Below are 25,629 nucleotides of genomic sequence, written 5' to 3'. Positions count from 1 at the left end.
CAGATAATCTCTTCCGATCCATAGCAACACAGGTCATTAGTGCTGACAACAGCGACCACCTGCAGTTGGCTGCACCCTGTACCCTTCATGGCATCCAGAAGGACCCTTTCCACATCTTGGATCACTCCCCCCCGGTATGCACACGGAGTGCACATTGGCTTTCTTCCTGTCCTTAGCTGCCATATCCCTAAGGGGTTCCATCATCCACCTAACACTGGAGCTCCCAATGACAAGCTATCCCACCCTTTGCACTTGTCTGGACCTCTCAGGAAGACTGGCCACTGCCGCAACAGGCAAGGTCACCGTTGCTACCTCAAACCTGTTACGGAGGTGTAAGGGTATAGCCTTGTGGCCAGCACCAACTTTTGCCTTCTGCCCAGGGATTCACGACCCCATCACGGTTTGCCAATCACCATCAGGCAAGTGTCGACTGGCAGGGATGTCCGAATCTGAGGGTGCAGTGGCATCAGAGATCCCAGGCAATGCTACAGGTTCCAGAGATGCCAAAGCACTTGCCTCAGGTGTCCCAATGTCACCACGGCCAAGGGCAACAGCCTGGAGCCTGTCAACCATGGCCAACACAGCACAGCTTCCAGCTGTTTACAGACAGTGGCCAATTCCCCCTGAATCCGTACATTTTAGGTATGCAGCATCTTGTCGATGTCTCTAGTGTTCATATTGACCAAATTATGTGTGAGGCAGTTAATAATAAAATCAACATCAGACTTTTTGCGTTTGCCTGACCTATTCTGCCCATGTCCTGTTCCTCTTCCATTACATACAGAATTATTTCTATACATATTTTTTGCATTCACCTGTTGGCCAAAACTGGAACTTATTTTTTTCCAGCATAAATCAGTTCCACATTAAGACATTAGAATATCTACCAAGTTTCGCTGTCATACAGTAATTACTGATTGCAGGTCACACTGGACTTTTGTGAGTAGCTGCGCTTTAATTGTAACCTCTGGTATTTTATGTAGGGCTCCATTCGTTAGGCACACTTCTGAATCTATTTAAGATGTAATGGTTTTTTCCAGAACCCAGCTTGAGGAGCTTATTTATCTTCATAATGTCTGTTTATTATAAACAATATATTTGAGTGTGTCACTTACAGTCAACACAGAATAAAAAGTATTGGATGCCCCAGCAGTTCCATTTACATATTGTATCAGGTTCCTACCAAATTTAGAAGTGCATCTGAGGATGTCCACAGATAATTAGAGGTGGTGATGTCTTCTAGTGTAAAAATATTTTTTTTTAGAAAATGCTTATGAAAGTAACATATACCTCCACTGTCCTCAGTTATTTGTCACATGTATATCGATCTCTGTCTTTCCCTATAATCTGATTACGTCTACATCATGGACATATTGAACTGAACTGATTTTTAATTGAATTTAGTTTTATTATTATTGTACAGACATCAGAAGTCATCGGAAGTATTATGTGTTGATACAGTTTACAGCATACACATACTTGTATCACAATTTATTAATCATTATGTCATTAAATATCTTAATGTATTACTAATATAAATATTTTCAACATTAAAGTAAAGCGTACATTATGTTACTGTTCACTGAAGTATTACATTCAAACACTATAGGTACAATATAAATGTATTACAACCATAACTTCATAATGACTTAGTTCTGATAGAATATCTTTGATTTTTCTTTTGAACTGTTGGTTTATAGAGACAGTTGCAACAAAAAATCAAGCGATAAGAAAGGCTGTTTGGACAGTATAGAGATTAACAGTCATAACACAGTTGGACTTTTCCATCAAAATGTAAGAAGTTTGTTCAATAAGATACACTTTGGTAAGACTCTGAAGAGCTTAGTTAATATACTTAATAAGTACTTTGTTGTTCTTTAATAGTTACAATGGAGTTATTCGAGCTTACTTTTGTTCCTCATACTGTACTTATGCCACAGGTCATACTGCTCGTATCTACGGTAGTTCTGTATGATGTATATTACCTGTTGCAAGAAATATAATGATGACAGAGTGATAATCTTTAGTTTTCCTAGCTACCTGATAGAGATTGTCTTAGGTAACAGATGAAGTCTTAATACTGAATAATCTTTACTTGGACAACTTGTGTTGAAACATATGATTTTTTCGTTCTTTTCTTTTTATACTGTAAGCTATATGTAAACTGAATGGGATATACACAATGCAGAGGTAAATTAATGAGTTGTTTCGTGGCAAGGATAATGTTTTGATACATCTGCATGAAACAAAAGAAGAAATACGCTCTTCAATTTATTAATTCCTGCATCATCACTTGTTTGTTTCTATAAGTGGTAGCATCCTGATGTATGTTTGGATCTGTTGTACCAGTATTGTTAAAAATGTGTAGCTCAACCGTACCTTAAAAGTATTATAACAAGTTATTAGAAATTAATTTGCATATGTGAGATGTGCATCCCTGTCTGCTCGTCATTTCGCCCACCACTGAGATCCTGCATCAGGAGGTTTGGAGCAGACAAGACGAATTTGCATGAGCAGCGGAGGAATGATCCTGCATTGGAATTGTTGTAATTAAGGCTATGCACAATGGAATTAATTTGAAGTAGTATGTAGTGCAAATTATGTATATTGGCCTCGCATGTATTGGTGCTGCAGGTCTGTTGGTATTACTACCAGTTAAAGTCACCCAGGATTGTGTACAGATTTGTAAATTACCTTTCAGTTTCTTACAACTTTTCTTTCCAGTCAATGTATTCCAATTATTCAAGCAGCAGTTATTAATCAGTTTATACACATTTGCTACTTACATAAGCACTATTCTCATTGTACATAACATATAGTTTTGATGATACAACTCTGTATACCTTAGCATATGAAATTGTTATCCTTTATACAATGAACGAGTAAATATTGAGGTGCACTTTAAACACTGAATAAGTATTTGATGTGATTGGTATTACCAGGTTTGTGTTATCTTTATAAACAACAGACTATTTTGTTCTGGGGTCACAATTAAGTCTAGTACCAAGACGTAACTGGGCACATAAATGCCTTTCTGTGAAATTTTCTCAACCCTGTAGTGTGTAGATCCTTCCTGAGAATGCCGTACATAGTTATTTAAAAAGCATGTAGAATCTGTTGTAGCAACTATTGTTTACTTCTTTAATTCTTTGAAATTGATAAATGTGCCCTGACAAGAAGTCACTGTGAATTGGAATGAAATATATGTCAATTTATGCCAGAATGGAGAAACGAATCTGTTGTATGAATGTTATGTACAGAATATAGAATCAAATGAGAGCAAAACGTTTACTCATACAGTGGGAATTAATATTGTAGCGAAATTATAGTTTAACAAAATGTATTAAACAAAATGACAATCAGACTGTAATGTATATAAGCAATGATAATGGCATGTCAGCAAATGAATAGGATAAGTTTATTTTTGTATTTGTATTTGTATTTTTTCTGTTATGTGTGTAGTATGCGGAAAGGACACTACTGAAATGTTGTGTAATGCAATGGTTTGAAAGATGCTCAAAAACAAAGCTCAAAAACATATGAAACCTGCCTGCAAAGTGTTAAGTGTGCATTTGAGATATGTGTGTGTGTGTGTGTGTGTGTGTGTGTGTGTGTGATGAACTAAAACTGACAATACTTCATGTAACATGAATTTTTGAGTTCGACAAGTCATAAAAACATGAATTTTCTGTGCTCGGCAATGTCATAGAAGTGGCAAGAAGCTTACCTTGTTGGCAGATGTCAGATGTATGGCTGGTGTCCTCACTGAATAAGTGTGATGGTGGTGGTGGTTAGTGTTTAACGTCCCGTCGACAACGAGGTCATTAGAGACGGAGCGCAAGCTCGGGTTAGGGAAGGATTGGGGAGGAAATTGGCTGTGCTCTTTCAAAGGAACCATCCCGGCATTTGCCTGAAACGATTTAGGGAAATCACGGAAAACCTAAATCAGGATGGCCGGAGATGGGATTGAACCATCGTCCTCCCGAATGCGAGTCCAGTGTGCTAACCACTGTGCCACCTCGCTTGGTGAATAAGTGTGAGCAACGAGGTGAAATACATTCCTCAGGCTGCTGAAATGAAAGCCAGTTGTCACCGCATCCAATGAACATGAGCTTCATGAATGTGTGCGGTGAAGACTATGTGAACGCACGACACAGGAACTCTGACTTTGTATTAAACATGTGAAAGCGAGCAGGGATGGTAATGGACGTTGAGCTGCGTGTGCATACTTCATAGGCTAAACACTGGCAGATACTGATGGACATTAATGAGACTGTGTGGTTACAGCAAGCACTTTGTTATGAAGGAAAACTTACGTATGTATGTGTTAAGGGAATTGACATGCCTGTATAAATCATTAGCCATGTAGGATAAATCCAATGGCTGAAAAATAAAGACTATGCACGTACCGTACCGGCCAGAGTTATCAACCCATAAAAGAGAAATAAGCTCAGACACTGAGCAACTCCATGTGACATCAGTGCACAGTGGGGGACAATTGTAATGTATCATATTATTATTATTATTATTATTATTTTTCTCTTTTCTCCCTTGTTCTTTTCTTTATAATAAGTCAAATTCTACCATCGATACTATAGGGTCACAAACAACACAAGTAGAGATATGCTCTTCAATTTTTTTAAATTTCTTTATATTCATTTGTTTGTCTCTGTAAGTGGTAGCAGGTGGACATATGCTGAGTTCCACCAAGTTGATATTATTAAAAAATGTGTATTCCAATTGTACATTAAAAAGTGTTACAGAAAGTTAGTGAGATAGCAAAGTTTATTTGTACGCTCAGACGACCATACCCATCTGTTCATCATCCCGTGACACACCGAGAATACTGCATCAAGAGGATCAAAGCAGATGAGACTAATTTGCGTGAGCAGATGGATGGGCAATCTGGAACCAGTATTGTCATACCAAGCTCTATGCAGAATGGCAGTAACAAGAAAAAGAAGTATGTAAATTTAAATGCTGAATATATGTATTGAATATTGAGGGTCTGTTGATATTAATTCCAGTTAAAGTTCGCACAGGATATGTGTACCTTCTAGTTTTTTCAATTATTCTTTCAAAATTTTCTTCTTTTAATTATTTAAGCAGCTATTATTAATCAGTTTCCATTATATATTACATTTTATTCCCCCCACCACTATTCAATGGCGACCATTCAAAGGATGGTGCCGAGTGGAATATGATCAGACCTTTCAATTGTTGAGATAAAATTTTTTTGAGATAAATGATCCATTTTATCATTACAAGAAACTAATGAGGCCTTTGTTGCATTTGTTACAAGTCTGTGAGATTGGAACTATTAACAATTTGAAGGAGAAAATTAAAATTAAATATTGCCTCCAAACGAGATGCACTGGGAATGAGGATTTCAGTGGTTAAGGCAGGAAGCTGCTATGCTGTATGCTTCTATGGCCGCGCTTGGCGCCATCTCTCTCGCAGTAGATAATCTATTTTCCTTCCAATTAATATGCTGTACAGAAAGTGCATTTCTATAGGAAAGACAAAAATTTGTGTAAAGTAAGCATTAAAGTGCAAAATAATTCATTCAAATTCTTTAAGACTGTATCAGCAAATAATCAGGTTCATTAATGAATATGCATATAAAACTGCTTTAATTGAAAAGTACGGACACTTGTTAAATACTGTTCACAATGGAGTCAAGGGAAACGCCCATTGTTGAAAACTCATTACAAAATGCAATACGCCAAGATGGTGGAACTCTGAGCTTGGCAACATTTGAAAGTAATGAGCCAACTCGTGAACTGGTCAATGGCTACCAAAACAACTAGGTTGGCGTCCCACTGTTACAAAATGATGACACTCATAATATAACTAATCATGATGCTGCTTTTATGAAGCTTGGTGAGAACATTTCTCAGGCCAACCAGGACACATTTTTTCAAATTGTGAAACTGATGCGCGCGACTATGAAAATTCCTTTGATTATTTGCTCATGACATTGCAAATCCAAGAACAGGAAACAGTTCAAAAAAGCAATGTAAATACCAGTGACACCCACAATTTGACACAATTCATGCAACTAATAACACAACAGCTTAAGGGTGTAACACAGCAGCTCAGAAGATAACAGGAAAATATGGGACAACAGTTTGAACAGCAAAATCAGACATTTAATTATTTCAAGAATAGTATTAGTCAACAGTTCAGTGAGGTGAGCAAAACTATATGCACTGAGTTATCTGATGAACTATCTAGGAAGTTGACAGAGATCAGTAAACAAGTACAACAAGAAATAATTACCGACATGTCCCACAGTATAAATACGTTAACAGAAAAGATAACATCCATAGATTGTAAACAGGAACAACTTGCAGGTGGGTTGCAAAACCTCACTGAAGCATATTCTAAAATTCAGGAGATGCAAACCCAAGTGGATGCGCCAGTAAAAAAATGTGATGAATGCAATCAGCGAGCTGCAAGACATATGCAAAAATCTACCTACAGAAATACACAAGTTGAGTCAAATTGTAGAACAGTTAAGTTAAGAGTCAGAATTTGCCAAAAAACAGACAGATAAGTTATGTGCAGATGTAAAGGACGTAACTGAAGAAGCTGAACTCGGGATGCTGGATAAGGGCAGCACCCTTGCTGAAAAGGTAGTGTCAGAAAGCAAAATTTGTATAGACACGGTAGAAGACATTCTAAAGGAGGAAGAAAATCAACTTCTACCTGAAATAGACTCGGGTTTAAATGAAGCAGAGGAAAGGTTACGAGGCAGTGTTACCAAAACAACTGACATTCCAAAACAACATATGACAGAAAGCAAACCTATGCTTTCACTGGTTACCCACAATATTGGGATAGTCGATCGAAAGAAAATAGCAAAGGTTGCACAATGCAACACTTGCCAGCAGTTACACCTGTCGAGCAAGCGCAGTTGCATTACGCTACCCCACAAGTGAACATAAATGTGCCTGTCACTGTGTTTGTCAACATTACTTGCAGATGAGGTATCACTTAGGCATTGACAATTCCTGGCATTTACTTCTGAATGGAAAAGAACATACCCTGTGGTCTTTATCCCAGCATTTTGAAATGTTTTACCTTGTATCTGGACTGAAGCCCAGAAAATTAGATTTGTTGTTGGATACAATTAGGGTGATGTTCTAGCAGAAGAAACGTTGCAGAAAGTTGCCTCTATTATGAACATTTTGCGAGAGGATTTCTGGATAAGTATTGGTCTGAGGCTGTACAAGAGAGGCTCAGACGTGAAGTATTCAACCCAGCTCTGTTCAATAGCAAGTATGGAAGCTTAAGGGGATATCTTGAAAAATATTTGAATAAAACCAGATACCGCATGAACCTGGTATCTCAAGTAGACATGCTGAAAATTTTAAAGAGCCATCTTCCTGCCCACATAGGAAAAAAACTCATTACCACCCCGGAACATGACACCGAATACTTTCTGTCAATACTGGACTCAATAGATGTAATATACGAAGAGAGACCAGTGCAACCCGAGCCTGTTAATACGCCGATAGAGACACAGAAATTTGCAGACCAACAAGCAAACAACGGATTAGTAGTAAAACACAGATGGCAACCATAGCCCACACAGATCTGTACTAATGGTAATCAGAATGGCAATGGAGAAAGTCATAAAGACAAAGGTGGATATACAAGAAATGGGCAAAGATTTAACAACTACAATGAACGAGTAACATATGGCTGGTCTCTACAATATGTAGAGACACAAGCTACTGGCAATAATCGGCTGATTGCTTGGCAAACACAAAATGGTAACAGACAACTGAATAACCCACAGACATCAGAGTTTGGCCAGCAAAGTAACACACATGTGCCGAATAACATGCCATACAACACTGTGCTCCAAACGTACAATCTTACAAATTTCTTCCTCAAAGTAAGGTCTATATTTCATACTAGTAGACTTCTCGTGTCCAGGAACGCCCTTTTTCCAGTGCTAGTCAGCTTTTTATGTCCTCTGTGCTCTGTCTGTCTTGGGTTATTTTGATGCCTAGGTAGCAGAATTGGTTAACTTCATCTACTTCATAATCAGCAATCCTGATGTTAAGTTTCTCACTGTTTTCATTTCTGCTACTTCTCATTACTTCATCTTTCTTCAATTTTCTCTCAATCCATATTCTTTACTTATTAGACTGTTCAACACATCCTGTAATTATTCACTTCCATTGAGGATAACAATGTCATCAGCGAATCATATAATTGATTTCCTTTCACGTCGAATTTTTATTCCACTCCTGAACCTTTCTTTGATTCCCCTCATTGCTTCTCCAATACATAGATTGAACAGTAGGGGCTAAAAACTGCATTCCAGTCTTAGACCCTCTTTAATCTGAGCACTTCATTCTTTAGCTCCCACTCTCATTACTCCCTCCTGGCTCTTGTACATGTTATATATTATCCATCTTTCCCCACAGCTTATCCCTATTTCTCTTAGATTTTCGAACACCTTTCACCATTTTACATTGCCAAAGGCTTTTTCCAGGTTGGCAAATCCTATGAACGTGTCTTGATTTTTCTTTGGTCTTGGTTCCATTATCAACCATAATGTCAGAACTGTCTCTCTGGTGCCTTTACCTTTCCTGAAGCCAAATTGATCATCATCTAACACATCTTTAATTTATTTTCCATCCTTCTGTATATTATTCTTGTTACTAAATTGGACGCATGAGCTGATAAGCTGGTTGTGTGATAATTCTCACACTTGTTGGCTCTTGCAGTCTTCAGAATTGTGTGGACGATGTTTTTCTGGAAATCACATGGTGTGTCGCCAGACTCATACATTCTACACATGAACATGAATAGTCATGTTCACTTCCACCCAATGATTTTAGACGTTCTGATAGAATGTTGTCTATCTCTGCTGCCATATTTTATTTTAAGTGTTCCAAAGCGCTTTAAAATTCGATTCTAATGCTGGATCCCCTGTATCTTCTATACTGACTCCTGTTGCTTCTTCTATTACTTAACCAGACAAGTCTCCCCCCTCATACAGGTCTTCAATGTACTCTTTCCACCCATCCACCCTCTCCTCTGCATTTAACAGTGGAATTACCTTTCTTCTGTATGCTGAGTCAGTTCTTCTGACAATCATTTCTTTTTCGATTGCTTCAAGTTTTTCACTCTGCCATTTTGCCATAGCTTCCCTATATTTCCAATTTATTTCAATCTGAAGTGACTTGTATTTCTGCATTCCTGAGAGTCCTTAAACATTTTTGCACTTCTTTCTTTCATCGATCAACTGAAGTATTTTTCCCATAACCCATGGTTTCATTGGGTTACCATCTTTGTACCTATGTTTTCCTTTCCAGCCTCTGTGATTGCCCTTTTCAGAACTGTTCATTCCTCTTAATGCAAGTATGGAAATGCATTACAATAATCTGCACTTCCCATACAGCAAAAGTGAAAAACTATTCCCATCATCTGACATGCTTTGAAAAACACAACAACCCCCAAATTACTACACTAACATGTCAAATCAATTCAAGTAAACATCATACATGTTATCCCCCCAAAAAATAATCATTAACCTATCTCAAAAAGGAACTTTACCCATGCGTCATAGTTTTGAAACCAATGTTTCAAGCAAAATACGACAACAAACTCCATAATTTGCTTTATTGTGGTACATTACACCACAAACACCTAATCAAATACCAAAATTCTTAATACACTATCACTTCCATTGCCTTAAGGCATATAGTGCTTACATTTTACAGAGGCACAGCCAGTCTTTTCTGCCTCTTATAATCCCATCCCTCCTTTCTTTAGACTGGCAGTGAAAATGGAGGTAGTGAACCCAGCTCACACTGAAAAAGACATATATGTCTGACAGGTACAACCATTGTATGTATCAGCAGCTGTAGATTAATCTTCATCAGTGGGGTCATCTCAGTTACTTGATATGGACCTAGATACTGGGTGACTAATTTCTTCCTTTTTACCTTTGGGATTAAGAGCTTGTTAACATCTCTCATTGCCCTATACATTACTGTGGTAGTCTAGCATTGAGCTGTCCCATTCTCTTCTGATGTTCAAGGGCCTTAGTACTGGCTTTCTGTACCTGCTTCCACATTTCTCACAATGCACTTGGAAAATTTCAGCCTGGCTCTCCATTCCTCTCCACTTCAGGTTTAAGCTCTTTAACTGGTGATGGTATTTTCAATGATATGACACCTCATATAGTGATAGGCCTGAGCTTCTGTAGAGCTTAGAATTATGAGCTGCAAAACAATAGTTTTATGTCCAACATAAAATTACTTGATAATGGCACATATTGTAGGACAAGGTACTTTGATAAACAATGTGTTCAACATGCTATTCAGATTACCAAATACTATAATAAGTTTTTAAAATAAGAAATTGTTTAGTACCTTTTTTGCAGACATTGGTCCTCTTAAAAGAAATCCCCACTGAGCTTCTGTTATCTCACCAGCATGTTTTAATATATTTATACATAGCAGAAAACTGAACACCAACTTGTGTCGTTCAAATAAACCACGTGAAACATTTGTATACACTGCAAGTGTAATTGCAGCAAGAAGTGTCATTAATCTGACATCCAGTATATCTGATTTTTCACTTGTTTCAATCACTGTGTTGAAGACCTGCAAAACAGATATATTGAGCTGATTTCTAGACAGAACAGGCCATAAAGCATTTGGAAGCTGTGAGCAATTTAAACTTAGTCACAGATGATATCTGTCTCTCTTACAGAAATTTTATTTAATACATTAAAATATAAACAAATGCACTGTACATGGATGGCAAAAGATTGGCTGGAATTTTAGTTTATGGGAAATATGTAGTCAGTTAAGTAGACCGTTCGCCTGGTGCAGGTCTTTCGAGTTGACGCCACGTCGGCGACCTGCGCGTCGATATGACTTCAGTGCAATTATATTTTGTGAATGGGATCAACATAAAGAATGATCTGAAATAGTTGCTATAAGCCTCATTGTGAACAATACCATATTTCATGTGTTTGTGTAGTTTCTTCAGAAGTAACACTTGTCTTGGTTCTGGTCTTTCCATTTCATATGAAATATCAAGCTACTTTTGAAAGCAGCTATATCTATCACTAGAGGTAAACTACTTCTCTTTAGCTTTGTAGGGTAGCATTATCAATCAGAAATTCTGTATTACAACAAATTAATATAATTTGTTGTTCTGACAATGTTGGCTGCAATATATTCTGCGGAGTTCTAACAGTAGCAGGGATAAAATACAGGGTGTGTAATGTTATCTACAACTTGTACTGAAACAAGATTGCTTTGGAAAGGAAACCAGTGAGAAATTTGGAATGAGAATTCATTTTCAGGCATAAGAAACAAATATTTTATGGTTTGCTGATGACACTGCAATTATGTCAGGGCCAGCAGAAGACTTTGAACATCTATTGTATGGAATAGATAGTATCTTAAAAGAGGTTATAAGATAAACATCAACAAAAGTAAAACAATGGTAACTGAATGTACTCAAATTAAATCAAGTGATGCTGAATGAACTATAGGTAGGTAGTATCTTAAAAGAGTTTGTGAGCTAAAATATCAACAAAAGTAAAATAAAGGTAATGGAGTGTACTCAGATTAAATCAAGTGGTGCTGAAGGAACTGTAGGGGGTGATCAAAACGTTTCTGTTCAAAGGCCATGCAGCCCAGAATCGGTATGCCAATGATTCAAAGGTGACATGAACAATGAGGCAATCATAGCACTGGCACACCAGGTTGGAGGTACCTCTTTGGTAAAACACCATTACCTTCAGTGTGAAGAAATCTATAATTGCCTGCTGCACATCCTCATCTGATAGGAATCTGCACATCCTCATCTGATAGGAATCATTGACCTTTCAAGGCCTGTTTTAAGAGACCAAAGGCATGATAATTGCATGGGATGAGACCATGACCACATGCAGGTGCTTGGATACCTCCCACTTGAGATAGTGTAACTTCTGCATTATAAGATTTGCAATATATGAATGTGTTATTAAGAATCAGCAGCACCACTTCTTGCAGTTTTCCCAGATGTTTCACCTTAATTGCAGGCTGTAATTTCTCCAGCACTGTACAGCACTGTTCCTCAGACACCAGATTCCTTGGAATCGATATGCAATGGGCCATGGTAATCAAAGAACAGTGGCATCACCTTTCCAGTAGATGGCTGGCTCTAGAACTTCTTGGGATGAGGGAACAATGGATGACACCATTGCACCATTGAGGTTTTCGACACCGGTTCCCAATGATGACACCAGATTTCACTGTCTGCAATAGTTCACTAGAGGACAGTATTGCCTTCAACACTGAAATGCATGAGGTGTCACAGCCAAACAACCACATCTGGTTTGCTTTTTGTTCAGCATTCACCACCCTGAATATCCACTGGCTGCAGACTTTATGGTAGCCTAAATCCTGCCAGATAATGTGTTGCAGCTATCAAAGCTGGGGGTGTGATCTTTTGCTAGTGCACAAATGGTTATGTGCTGGACTGTCCTAATTGCATCATCAACCACTCACTTGTTGTTGTCTGTAATGAATGAGATTGATCTTGTGTCGAATCATGATCAGTACAGAACTTGCAACATCATTAGACAATGGTGTTTTTCAACAGACATGCTGCTGCATACACATTCTTCATTCTTTGATGGATGTTTATCTGTGTTTGTCCTTTAGCAGCCGAGAAAAGAATAGCATGTTGATCCTGTTTGGATGCATTTGGTAATAATGTTGCCATAGTTCATATTTCTGCATTTACTGCATGCATGTCGGAAAGACACGAATGACATGCAAATCTCTTGCCTAGATGTTGGTGCTTATGTACTGGAGTCACCCTATGTGCATATATGCTGCAGAAACACCCTCAAACATAAACTTTTTGATCACCCCTTATAGATAAGGAAATGAAGCACTAAAAGTAATGGGGTGGGGCATAAATCACACTTATGTGCAGTGCTACCCCTGTGTTGACCATCATCTGAAGCTCTGCCTTTATGCCTTCAGCAGAACTCTTCCTCCAGAGCTTGTTGTAACTTTAAAAGAATGGCATTTCTTCCCATTTGTGTGAGAAACATTCCCAGCAATGTGCCTGATTCCATCCTCAAGAGTGTAAAATGTTATTATGGTCTGACTGTTTTTGACACTTCCAGTAATAACTACATGATTATGTTTACCTATGATTTTCCTAAGAGATTCTAAATCGCAGGTGATAACACTGAGCTCTGCACTTAGTTAAAAACAGAGTTACCTGTTACTAACTATTTAGCCAGTGAGTATACTAGTTTCAGATAATTACCTTCCATGACTACATTATATTGTATCCAAGTCTGTGGCAACCAATGGCCTTAACTCACACTTTCTTTTCTGTCTTTTCAGAATTTCCCTGAACTGCATGGTTGGCTGCACACTTTTGTCCACAGTCATATTAACCTTACTGCTGACAACTGCAGCTCTCAGCTGCTATAATTCTACTTGTGCTGCTGCCAGATCAGCTTTAAGATCAGTTGCTGCTTCTTGATAAACATTGAGTCATAGCTACAACTACCTCAGTGCCAATGAATAGTCTCATCTCCTTTCAAGCAGGTTGCTTCACATCTTTCAACATGAAAAACAATAGACAGTCATGATATTGTCCATTGTATATCATTAGTTTGCAACAGTTACTTACACTTGTCCACAGTGAAAATAACGTTTTAGTCCTCAAAGATTATTTAGTCATAGCTCTTCAATGAAAAATTGTGATTACTTGACCTTTTTTGTTTTATTTAATCACAAACAAATGACAAGTTACTTGACTGTGTCATACATAAACTTAGCTAAATGTTATGTCACCAGATATTTTCAATGAAAGATGATGTTTCCTGTATGTTATTTAACTATTGTTATAGTTTCAGTTTTATTAATAAATAACAGCAGTATGGTTACAATAATGTGTGGGGCTCATAGTCGTACATCTTGTAGGCATCTCTTTAAAAGGTTAGGAATTCTTACAACAGCCTCACAGTACATTTACTCAGTAATGAAATGTGTTATCAAGAACATGGACCAGTTTAAAAACAATGGTGACATTCATGATTATAATACCAGAAGAAGAAAGACTTACACTATCCTCTAATTAACATATCTTTGGCACAGAAAGAGGCAACATATGCTGCTGTAAAACGTTCTAATAAATTACCAGATTAAATAAAATGTCTGACACACAGCAGCAACAGTTTTAAAAATAAATTGAAATCATATTTCCTTGACAACTCCTTCTATACCATAGATGAACTCTTGAATAGGAATAAATAAATATACAGGTATAATATATGCATTTTGTGCCATTTAAGGGAATGGGTTAGGTAATAAAAATTTTAAGCTTCAACTTCAATCATGTGCACACTTCTTAGCACTGGACATGTTCCACATCATAATGGCTACTGTGAGAGAGATCAATGGAATGTAACTAACAAGCTAACTAGGCATGTACACTGTGAAATAAATGCAGCACTATGTTCAGCATTTCAGTCAAATGTTGATTCAAGTGGTAACATCCTTCTTTAATGTTATTGATGTTACATAGTCTTTATAGTTCAGTACAGGAAACAGCCTAGAAATGAAGACCTCCTTAAAAGAAGGTTGTATACCACAATCCCCACCTTAAACAAAATCCAGCACAACACATGTTGCTCCTGGAACTCACTACTCAATGTTCAAACATTTCAATCGATGCCAGGCCTATCGTGTCAACTGCACCAGTTGTGCTGTGATCTCCTGCCACAAATGCAGCCACTCCAGATGATGTAAGCCACCGGTCTTCTCATCTACCAGACACCAATACATGTTCAGCATCCACACCATGAGTGTTGCAGGACACTTGTGTTATCATACTGTTTTACGCATCTTCCAGACCATCATGGATGGACTTTCAGCCAACATAAATGGCCCCCATTCTGCCAGGATCAATTGATCTTTTAGTTTACAGCAGTGGAAAGTGTGTATGCATTGCCAGGAATTCTGGATGATGACTCCAGATTTTCTACACTGATCTGTTACAAGACTCAAAATGCCAATATCATTAGCAACATTATCCTTGGCCCCCCTCCTCAAATCCCTGACACATAAAATATATGCAACAGTTAAATCTGCCTTACTGTAATGCCTGGCCTGAACTCCAAAACAACAACTGGAACAGGACATGTCCAACGAACAGTTAGATATGAACTTACAGCATGCTGCAGGTGGAAGATAGGTCCATAACTTGTTTTACAATTGAAATAAATGGTTGTAGATTCACCTTACATTGTGTGTTTTCTTTTATTTGTTGATGGTGTGATGGTGACTCAACAACAGTTGAATCACACCAACAGTAAATAGACCACATAGGACAGACATTGGAGAACTGGTGTGCAGAGAAACCTGTGGTTACCAAGTAAAACCACAGAGGCCACTGACAGTGGTGCAGACAAAGTTAAACAATACCATTTTTTTCCTTCATTAGCTTAATATAGGTTTAAACAATCCTACAACGTCAAAGGATCGTTTGCTAAGACCACTCATTGGTGTCCGGAGGGTTGGATTACGCCAAATATTGTGTGTTATGTCATGACGCATTGTAACCTGCAGAACACTCCACAGTTTCATGAGTTAAATGCTCTGTAGTTATACAGTTATGCATTACCCAAAATTTATGTCCAGTACCTACTAAGTTACATGTCTTTACCACAACTCAAAACCAAAACGCGTAGCAGCTCCCACTTCAAGAATAAATTAACCTGCCAGTTTACAAGAAGACTGCCCTCTAAGTAAATCATGTCAACAGTAGTACGTAGTTCATATTCACTCGACTAACAGAGAAAAGAAGTGTCTTACTTTCATATAAACACAAAAAACAGTTTTTTACACACATTGCACAAAAATTACATTTGATTCTAATAACTTACAATCATAACAGCATTAAGCCAAATGAGTAAAAAGTAGAAACAAACTAGCAGCATACCATAAATTACTTAGTTTTACATTCTGTGCTCTGATGAGCAAAAGTTACATTTCTCTTTGTTGCATATTAAATCGATAGGGCAAATAGTGTGACAGCACATCCAATATTAAAATGACAAGTCCACTGGCATACCAGATGAAATGAGCAAAATTCATGTTGTAAAAAGTTTTTTAAGGATATCATGAAAATAACAAATCCGTTGTATTTACAGCTCGAACTTCTTATTATGCACAAAGACTAAAAAGTAGAAACAAACAACCAGCATAAAGTCAGTCACCCAGACACAGTTAGATGACAATACTCCATCACAGTTATGGCACCAGCCATGAACTTTACTAGATACAAACCTCATGCTGGACAATTTTCTCTGGAGTCTAGATTGCAAAACTTCCTCTGCAGCTGAAACTAGCTTTCATTGTGCAAGGAGGTGAACCCTTAAACAGAAAACTCAGCCTAGCAGGTAGATTGTTCACTACACTACAACATCGACACTGTACGAACTTCAACAACACTGTACCATCACAGTACGTCAGGGTGCATCAAGCCACAGCACACACCATGTTGCTCTGAATGGAGCCTGGAAGACTCAATAGTGACGTAACTGCTGTGATTTAGGACACAGCCTGGCAGGCTGCATGTGGCACCACTTTTGCAGCCCGCAATATTATGACGCCCAACCCCACTGTCACTACAACACAGTCTTGCTACCGAGCAAGGTGACGCAGTGGTTAGCACACTGGACTCGCATTTGGGAGGACAACGATTCAAACCCGTGTGCAGCCATCCTGATTCAGGTTTTCCAGATTTTCCTAAATCGCTTTAGGTAAATGCCAGAATGGTTCCTTTAAAGCACACAGCCGACTTCTTTCCCCATCATTCCATGATATGATGGGACTGATGACCTCGCAGTTTAGTCCCCTCCCCGAATCAACCAGCCAATAGTCAAGTTGGCAACACTGCATATTACTGCTGGCCTCCCTGCAGGCTCCCAAACACCAAGAGTGGATCACTGTGGGCACATTGGCTTGCACACAGACAATAATTCGTCTTTGCACACATGTCAGATGTGCATCTTCAGCAATGGATGAGCTGTCACAGTAGGCTTTTTATCCTTGATAACAACTCTTGTACATATTTTCTTGCTCGTGGACACTGGTTCTGATGTTAGTACAGTGCCCAATCACATGTTCACAAATTTTAAGGACACACCACCAAAACAACTCCGAGTTGCCAATGACTCCCTGATCTTAGTACATTGAAAGGTTGATTATATGTTACATCTCAGCAAAAATGTTCACTCCCCTCATGGACATTTCCCACTACCAGTGTAAGTGAACTGGTGTTGGGTCAACTTCCTCTGACATTTTTCTCTCTCATCATCAGAACTGGCTTTCATACACTATGCTACCTAACATCTCATGACAGGACTTTTTGGCCCAGTAACACCTCCCCTAGCACACACCCCATCAGTTTCTGCTGGAACAGCTAACAATGTCTATGATGAATACTCACCTATCATTCAAGAATGCATGATGATTACTGAGATGTCACGATGACACATCAACATTACCTTGGCACTTATGAGGAATCAGAGATTCTTAGCAAAGAGAATGAAAACCTGCATATACATATTCACAACACTTAGAGAGATCTTGTGCCCATGCTTGAGCAGTACAAGAAGCTTGCAGTCATGCATATACATGACAGCTGTACCCTACCACCCATAGGGTGTATACGTGGACAAGGAAAAAAATTCCCGGATTTTTCCTGCATTTCCTGATGAAAAATACAATTTCTCCTGGTTAAAGATACATTTTACCCTGGGTAAAAATACACTTTTTCCGTGTTTAGTGCGTGTTAAATGACATTATACCTTCTCTTGGAACTGTAAAACCTATCAATCAGTTGAATCGTTATGATTTTATACACTGGTGTAGAATTTCCCTGCACTTCACAAAACAAAACTTAGGGGGAAAAACACATGTTTCGGAAAGATCTGTGATATGCAGCAACATGTACACTCCATATTTTTGTATTACAAAAGTACAAATTCGAATTCCACAAAACACTGCATGTTACTTTCCAAAGCACTGAAATCGAGAATGTGATGCACTTTTTTAAGGCGGTCATAGCTCATGTCACGATCTCGCCAGCCGATGATGGTGAATATTCAGAGCATAGGACATGTGATGTAGTCAGCCAGTAGCAAGATCACTGTTCAGTAGCACAACAACACAAATAGGAAAAGTTAATGGTTTGAATTAATATATATAGTGTTGCTACACGAAATGCAGTTTTCACATATAATATTGGTCTTTAAGATTAATAAGCTGCAAGAGAATCTAGGTTTTCACATATCATGTTGACCTTTTTTGCGCTTTTTCACTTTAAGATACATCACGTAACTGCGACAGTAAAATTTTTAATAATGACATAAATGCCTGATCATCTGGGTTCAAAATTCTTCTACTGGTCATCCTCAAAGAGTTGATTTATAAATGAGAATCAAACACTCTGTGATTTAAGAAATTCATCATACGTTCTCATACATAATTCATCTTGCGTAAAAGGAAATTTACTTTGAAAGTAACGCTTTTCAGACCACCATTCGCAATATTTTCCTGCGACCTGTTAGAAATAGGTTCATTTCAGCAGTTGCCAGAGAGCACCAGGTACAGGTATCACCACGCTTGTGCAGCTACGATGACACGGGAAGCCCACATGTTCATACATGTAAACCATTAAAATATCTTATATTATGTCATAAAAGAAAAAAGATACCAAAGAGCATCAAAATTATGTGAACCATACTAAAATGCATAATTTGGCTTAAAGTGCACATTTGTATGTCCAGATTTGGATATAAATTTTCTTGGAGTGCCAGTACTGTGTTATCTCATCTACATCTACATCTGCATGGATACTCCACAAATAACATTCAAGTGCCTGGCAGAGGGTTCATTGAACCACCTTCACAATTCTCTATTATTCCAATCTCGTATAGCAAGCAGCAAGAATGAACACCTATATCTTTCCGTACGAGCTCCGATTTCCATTATTTTATCATGGTGATCGTTGCTCCCTATGTAGGTCGGTGTCAACAAAATATTTTCGCATTCGGAGGAGAAAGTTGCTGATTGGAATTTCATGAGAAGATTAGGTTGCACCGAAAAACGCCTTTCTTTGAATGATGTCCAGCCAAATCCTGTATCATTTCTGTGACACTCTCTCCCACATTTCGTGATAATACAAAACATTTTTGGTTCTTTATTATGGCATAATGCCATATGTGTTACAGGATGAAAATGTGAACTTGAAATGCAGCAAACAGATGAAACTAGCCAATAGTGTGGAATTAAACACTTTGTTTCAAATAAATTGACTGCATCAGGGGAAAAGATTAATAAAAGCCGAATTGACTTGATAGCTCCCTGCCACAGAAATCTATTTTGTTTTCATTTGACGTAAGAGCAATAAACACAGAGGAAGCAGCAAAATCACTAAATGTAAACATGGGTGACATAGAGACACCCACTTCCCCACCACAACTCAGACTGTTCTGTGTATCAGTCCCGGCTCTACGATATTTCCGAACCGGGCGTTTGAGGTACAACGCCAAAAATTAAATCAACTTTTCAAAAAACGTTCATCTTGTAGTGCACATCTTTCTGAATAGTCTGACACATAAAACATGTGTCTTTGAGGAAATGTAAGATATGTTATTTGATCTTAAGTGTGCCAAATTGCAGTGGCACTCCTCTTCACAAAGCATTCTTCTATCGCACGTCACTGTATTTCACTCTGTTGATTTCAAATATGTATATTTTGTAATGGATGCCATCAACTATATTTAGGACAGTGGAAATTAAAATGTCCTGTGGTGCCTCTCCCTGCTCCCAGTCAGCCAGTTTGACATCCTGGCTCTCTCTCTTATTTTATTTATTATTTTTTTTCTTTAAAAAAAAAAAAAACACTCACAGTTAATACTGGATGGGATTATCTGTAACCAGGAGAACAAGAACTCTTCAGAAAATTTGCTCTCTTTATTGCCTATTAGCTAATAACGTGCTGTTTAGTGTGACATAAAATTAAATATAGGATACTTCAAACCATAGTGAGACCCCTCATTCCAAAGTCCCTATACTGCTCGATCTTTGATCAAATTCATAACCTGGCCCAACCAGGTTTCCAATTCACAGTGCGGTTTGTGATCAAGTGGTTCATATGGACAAATGTTGAATGGGACTGTTGTGCCTGGGTGCAGACTTGTGTGCTATGTCATCCCAGCAAGGTTGGACATCATGCACAACTGTCAATTGGTCACTTTTATGTACTGTACACCGCAATTCTGGTACATGCACTTGGACCGTGTTGGTACCCTCATAGGATCAGAGGGCTTTAGATATATATTGTCAGTCACTAAGCATGTCTTGCTTTGGGATATCACACTAGAATCTATTGCTTGTCCAATCAGTACTGAGCAGTGACAACAATTTGAGTGTGCCCTCTTTGACAGACTCTGCACCTGTGCTGTAGCCCACCAAATCAGACAACGGCATACCAGCTACAAAGTAACAGTTGAGTAGAATGCTGAAACTGTTCTCTTCCCAAGATGGCACTCATGTGACAGTCAAATAGCTGGATGGAAGCATTACCATGGATGTTGCTTTGTGTCTGCATGGCATTTAAAGATGATTTACAGGATTCCCTTGCAGAAATACTGTATATGAAACACTCATGCTCCCAGCAGATTTTGTTTTACCAGCAACTATCCTCTGCCTTAAATCACCTACCAGCTTTAGTGCAGTAAGTGAAACAACTCATTCATACTCCACAAATATCACCCGAACGGCATATACTGTACTGAAAACATTTGTTCACAAAGTGATGAACATGTTTGTCTGACCTTACACCCTCGTATTCTGGACCATTCTGAGGTGTCAGATGTGGACCACAGATCTCTGATACTCTCCTCAAAGGTAAAGTGACTCCCTCCATAGACTTAAGCCAGCAAGGATACTCTGGCATCCCACCAATACAAATAACAGGAATGCTGACACACACCAACTTATCAAGGATGAACAGCATAACAGTGATGCAAGCACAACCATTAGATTCCTCCATGAACTAGCAATCATCTCCAGTGATGTTTGTGACTTTCAGCCTGAGGACTTCAACATTCAACTTGTCAACAAGAACCTAATTATTGATGCATGTGGTGACCTTCCAGACAAGCATCCCACTCCAACCACTTACTACTCACCCATATCACTCATTGACTTCCTATCCATGTTGACTTCCTGGTCTGTCACTTGATGGCATACTTACCATTGCCACACCAATACAGAACCCCTGTCAGTTGTTAAGCCATGTGATGACACTGACTCCATTCTTGACCTCAGCAGCAAACCAATACCACGGATATGCCCACTGACACCACCAGCTCCAAATCAATCTAGGTTCAGCCACCCCTGACTGCCACTGGTGCACTATGGAGGTGGTGGGGGAGGGGGAGCAGACCCCTTTGGGGATGCCAAAGCCAGCTACATCACTGACCAAGGAGCCTCAGTCATGGCGTGTGACATCTGCAAGACTAAGACAGGAGACAGTTTGGTCTAGAACACTGTGCTGTGTAGTCGTGCAGTATTGTACTCATTTGAAATGAACTGCTATTAATCATAAGCAAGTCTCCTACAGCATTTATGGCTCTCCCCATATATCTTCTAAATTAACTATATATGTGGATGACATTTTGCTTTGCAGTTAGAGTTTGAATCAACGTTACTCATTACTAAAAGAAGTGTTGTACAAACTGAGATCGGAGGGATGACGTTAAAATCAGAAAAATGTAAATTTGTGCTTAATAAACTGAAAATCTTGGGAGACTGCATTACTGACAAAGATGTATTACCAGACCCTGACAAAATTAGAGCCTTGCTGAGTTTCCAATGCCCAAAAATGAGAAATAATTGAAATCCTTCTTTGGAACTTGTGGATATTGTAAGATGTGCCTCGGCAAACAAAATATGAATGCACTACATTTGTGTAATTGATTGAAAAAGAATTCTGTTTGGATTGGGGACAAGGTATTCAAGGAAGGTTTTGATGGTATAAAAAGTGCTTTGAGTAACTGTAACTTGCTGTGTAGACCAGATTTCCCCCTACCATTTTATATATCATCAATGCTAGTAATTATGGACATGGTGCACATTTGTTACAAATAAAGACTGTTAATGAGAAGATACACATGAAACAATTGGTTTCAAGAGTAGGATGCTCTGAAAATGAGAAAGAACTCACACTGCAGCTGAGAAGGAATTGCTACCTGCACATTCAGTTTTTACCAAATTAAGAAACTACTTCTCAGGACATAAAACTATTGTGTCCTCAGAATACAAGGCCTTAAAATATTTGAAAGAAAGCAAGATTTATCACAGAAAGCTGACAAGTAGGGCTTCATTTTTAGAACAGTTCGACTATGAAATTAAGTATATTAAGGGATCTGAGAATCTAGTTGCAGATACACTGTCTTGATTACCATCTAGACGGCTAAAAATAATATCAAGGAGGGGGAGGAAGACAAGGAGTTCAGGATTATGTATCTGAAAAGGGTTACAAAATACCTTCTTTAATGACATTTGTAGAAACCAGAATCATTGTTATAATTGAAAACTAGAGAAAAGTGTCTTTGGTAAAAAGGGCTGTGAGAAAGCTGACAAACATTACAAAGTACAGAAAGGTGTATTATATAGAAGAATGAATTTAGATGTAGGCCACTGGAGATTGTGTTGGCCAGGACAATATACTGACGAACTTATTATGTTTACTGTCCACCCCTATAGCTGAGTAGTCATGACAGATGACTACTATGTGGAGGACCCGCATTTGATTCCCAGTACTGCCAAGGATTTATCCTTGTTGGGTGGACTGATACACTGCACTTAACCTTGTGATGCCAATTGAGGAGCTACTTGACCAAGTAGTGGAGGCTCCACTATCTTGAAAATCTGCAAAATGGCCACGAGAGTGGTGTGATGACCACATGCTCCTTTGTACCGCACCCACATGATGCCACAAGGTGGAGGATAATACGGTGTCTGGAAGGCAGCCTTTGGGTCCTCGCAGCCTGGGAAGGAGCTCATTTATTATGTATATTCAAGAAAGTTATGGATACCTTGGTGCTCAGAAATGTTTAAACAAATGAAAGGAAAGTGCATACTGTTACTATACAGCAAAAAGAGTAAGGAAACAAATCTCAACTTGTGAAAGATGCCGAGAAGTGAAGGTAAGTAAGAGAATGTGTCAGTGTCAGATATCAAAAGTAATACCTAAGAAACCAATGAGTCTTGTCATCTTCGCTTTATATGGCTCATTATTATGAACAAGAGGGGGGAGGGGGGATGCAGCTTTATATTTGTCATAGTGGACATACAGTAATCAGCCAGAACATTAAGACCACCTACATAACAGCTGGAATGGATAATGGCAGCAACACATGATGCCATGAAATCTGTGAGGTATTGGTAGGTCACTTGAGGGAGTTGGCACTACACCTGCAAAAACAAATCACCTAATTCTTGTAAATTCTGAGGAGGAGGATGATGAGTGCTGACGCAACATTCAGGCTCATCCCAGATGTGTTCGATGGCATTCAGATCTGGCCAGTTTGAGGGCCAGAACATCAACTGGATCTCACCACTGTGTTCCACGGACCACTCCTTCACACTCCTGGCCTTGTGAAATGTTACAGTCCTGGCCTTGTGAAATGTTGCATTATCTTACTGAAAAATGCCACTGCTATTAGGAAACATGACCATCATGGAGGGGTATATGTGGGCTGCAACCAGTGTACGATACTCCTTGACCATCATGGTGCCTTGCATGAGCTCCACTGGGCCCATGGATGCCCTTGTCAATTTTCCCCACAGGAAAATGGAGCTGCACCAGCTTGTGTCAAGGAGCTATTCCCCTGGAAGAAGACAGATTCATGCCCATGCCCTCCCATTGGCTTGATGAAGAAGTTATCAGGCATCATCAGACCATGCAATGCTCTGCCACTGCACCCACCCAGTGCTGATGGTCACATGTCAATATCAGTCGTAGTTGCTGCTGTCTTTTTTTGTTTTGTTTTTAGACAACATAGTTGTATTATTTATTTTGCCGCCAACCGATTTCAACCCCCGATGGGGTCATCTTCAGGGCAATTTACACCATTTGGTCACTTGCTGGAGTTGTCACCCTGCCTGTGCACAGTTGGTAACTAAGCATAGTTACTATGCATAGTTGATAACTACGCATAGTTACCAACTGTGCACAGGCAGGGTGACAACTCCAGTGAGCGACCAAATGATGTAAATTGCCCTGAAGATGACCCCATCATGGGTTGAAACAGGTTGGTGGGAAAATAAATAATGCGATTGTGACAGTCATTTTGAATAATTGATGTCTTGGTGTTAACATTGGCACATACATGGGTCAACGGCGGCTGAGAGCATTCATTAGAAGTGTTTGGTGCATTACGTGTTCAGACACACTTGCACAGCATTAAAGTCTGATGTTAGTTCCACGACAGTTCACCTCCTGTCCTGTTTTACCACTCTGCCCAGCCTATTATGCATCTGACATCTGTAATGAGGGGTGGCTGCCCAACCCCTCACCACACCACTCCTCAAACACCAGACAAGTTGTGCAATTTCTGAAATATTCATGCCAAGCCTCCAGACCATCACAATCTGCACTCAGTCAAACTCAGATAGATTGCATGTCTTCTCCATTCTAAGCATGGACAGCATGCTCACTGATACTACGTGCATTGTACATGTTAGCAGTCAGTCACCAGGTGACACTACTATCACCTGGACTGGTTTATATTGATAGTAGGTCATAATATTCTGGCTGACCAGTGTATTTTTTTTAAGTATATCAAATTATACCCTGTCAGGAAAGTGACAAATAAAGTGCTGTTTTAAAAAAGGGAAGGACTGTTTTAAGAAGTAGGTACATATGTAACAATGATGTCTGATAATGGACCACAGTTTGTCTTAAAATCTAGGAATGCATATATTGCGAGGACAGGAACAAAACACATGTTAATATCAGCCTAACATCTGGCTCGTTATGAGAGAGACTGTTAGGTGGTGCAGCATTTACTGCTGTCATAAACACCCATCTGAGACCAAACACTTAGCTAATTTTGAAGATGTCATTAACAATTTGCAACACATTTTTCACCACACGAAATACCATTTGACAAAAAACCAACTAATGTCATTGATGAACTCATTGAATTTCAAGAATGTAAAGGTTTACATAAGAAAGAGAAGCTTTTGTAAAAGAAGCAATGAAGACATAAGGACACAATTTTACAGTTAAAATAACACAGCTGAAGACAGGAGACTTAGTTAGACCCATGAGAAATCCAAATTGTTAACTGCTGAATTAAAAATGTTGTTTGATATCTACATAAGCCCATTTGAGGTACTGGCAAACCCACATCAAAATGCCTATAGAACTTGCTTTTGTGCTCTGAGAACATCTGTTCCCTAACCCACTTGTTCACTGTTAGTAATACTCTGCTGAAGTGTTTCAGAAATGAATACCAGAGTGATTGTTCTGTTTCCATTAGGTTATCCC

General features: G+C 38.8%; 1 protein-coding gene across 1 annotated transcript in view; it reads right to left on the bottom strand.

Moving 5' to 3' along the window:
- LOC124795954 (dynein axonemal heavy chain 6) overlaps positions 1-25,629 on the bottom strand; it is a 1,096,896-nt gene that overhangs the window by 214,065 nt on the left and 857,202 nt on the right. The window contains exon 55 of the mRNA XM_047260034.1: positions 10,401-10,634. Within this exon, the coding sequence (XP_047115990.1) occupies positions 10,401-10,634 (234 nt within the window). The remainder of the gene's footprint in view (positions 1-10,400; positions 10,635-25,629) is intronic.

Source organism: Schistocerca piceifrons, chromosome 4 (assembly GCF_021461385.2).
Source record: "Schistocerca piceifrons isolate TAMUIC-IGC-003096 chromosome 4, iqSchPice1.1, whole genome shotgun sequence".
Lineage (NCBI taxonomy): Eukaryota > Metazoa > Arthropoda > Insecta > Orthoptera > Acrididae > Schistocerca > Schistocerca piceifrons.
This window is presented reverse-complemented; position numbering and strand designations above follow the sequence as displayed.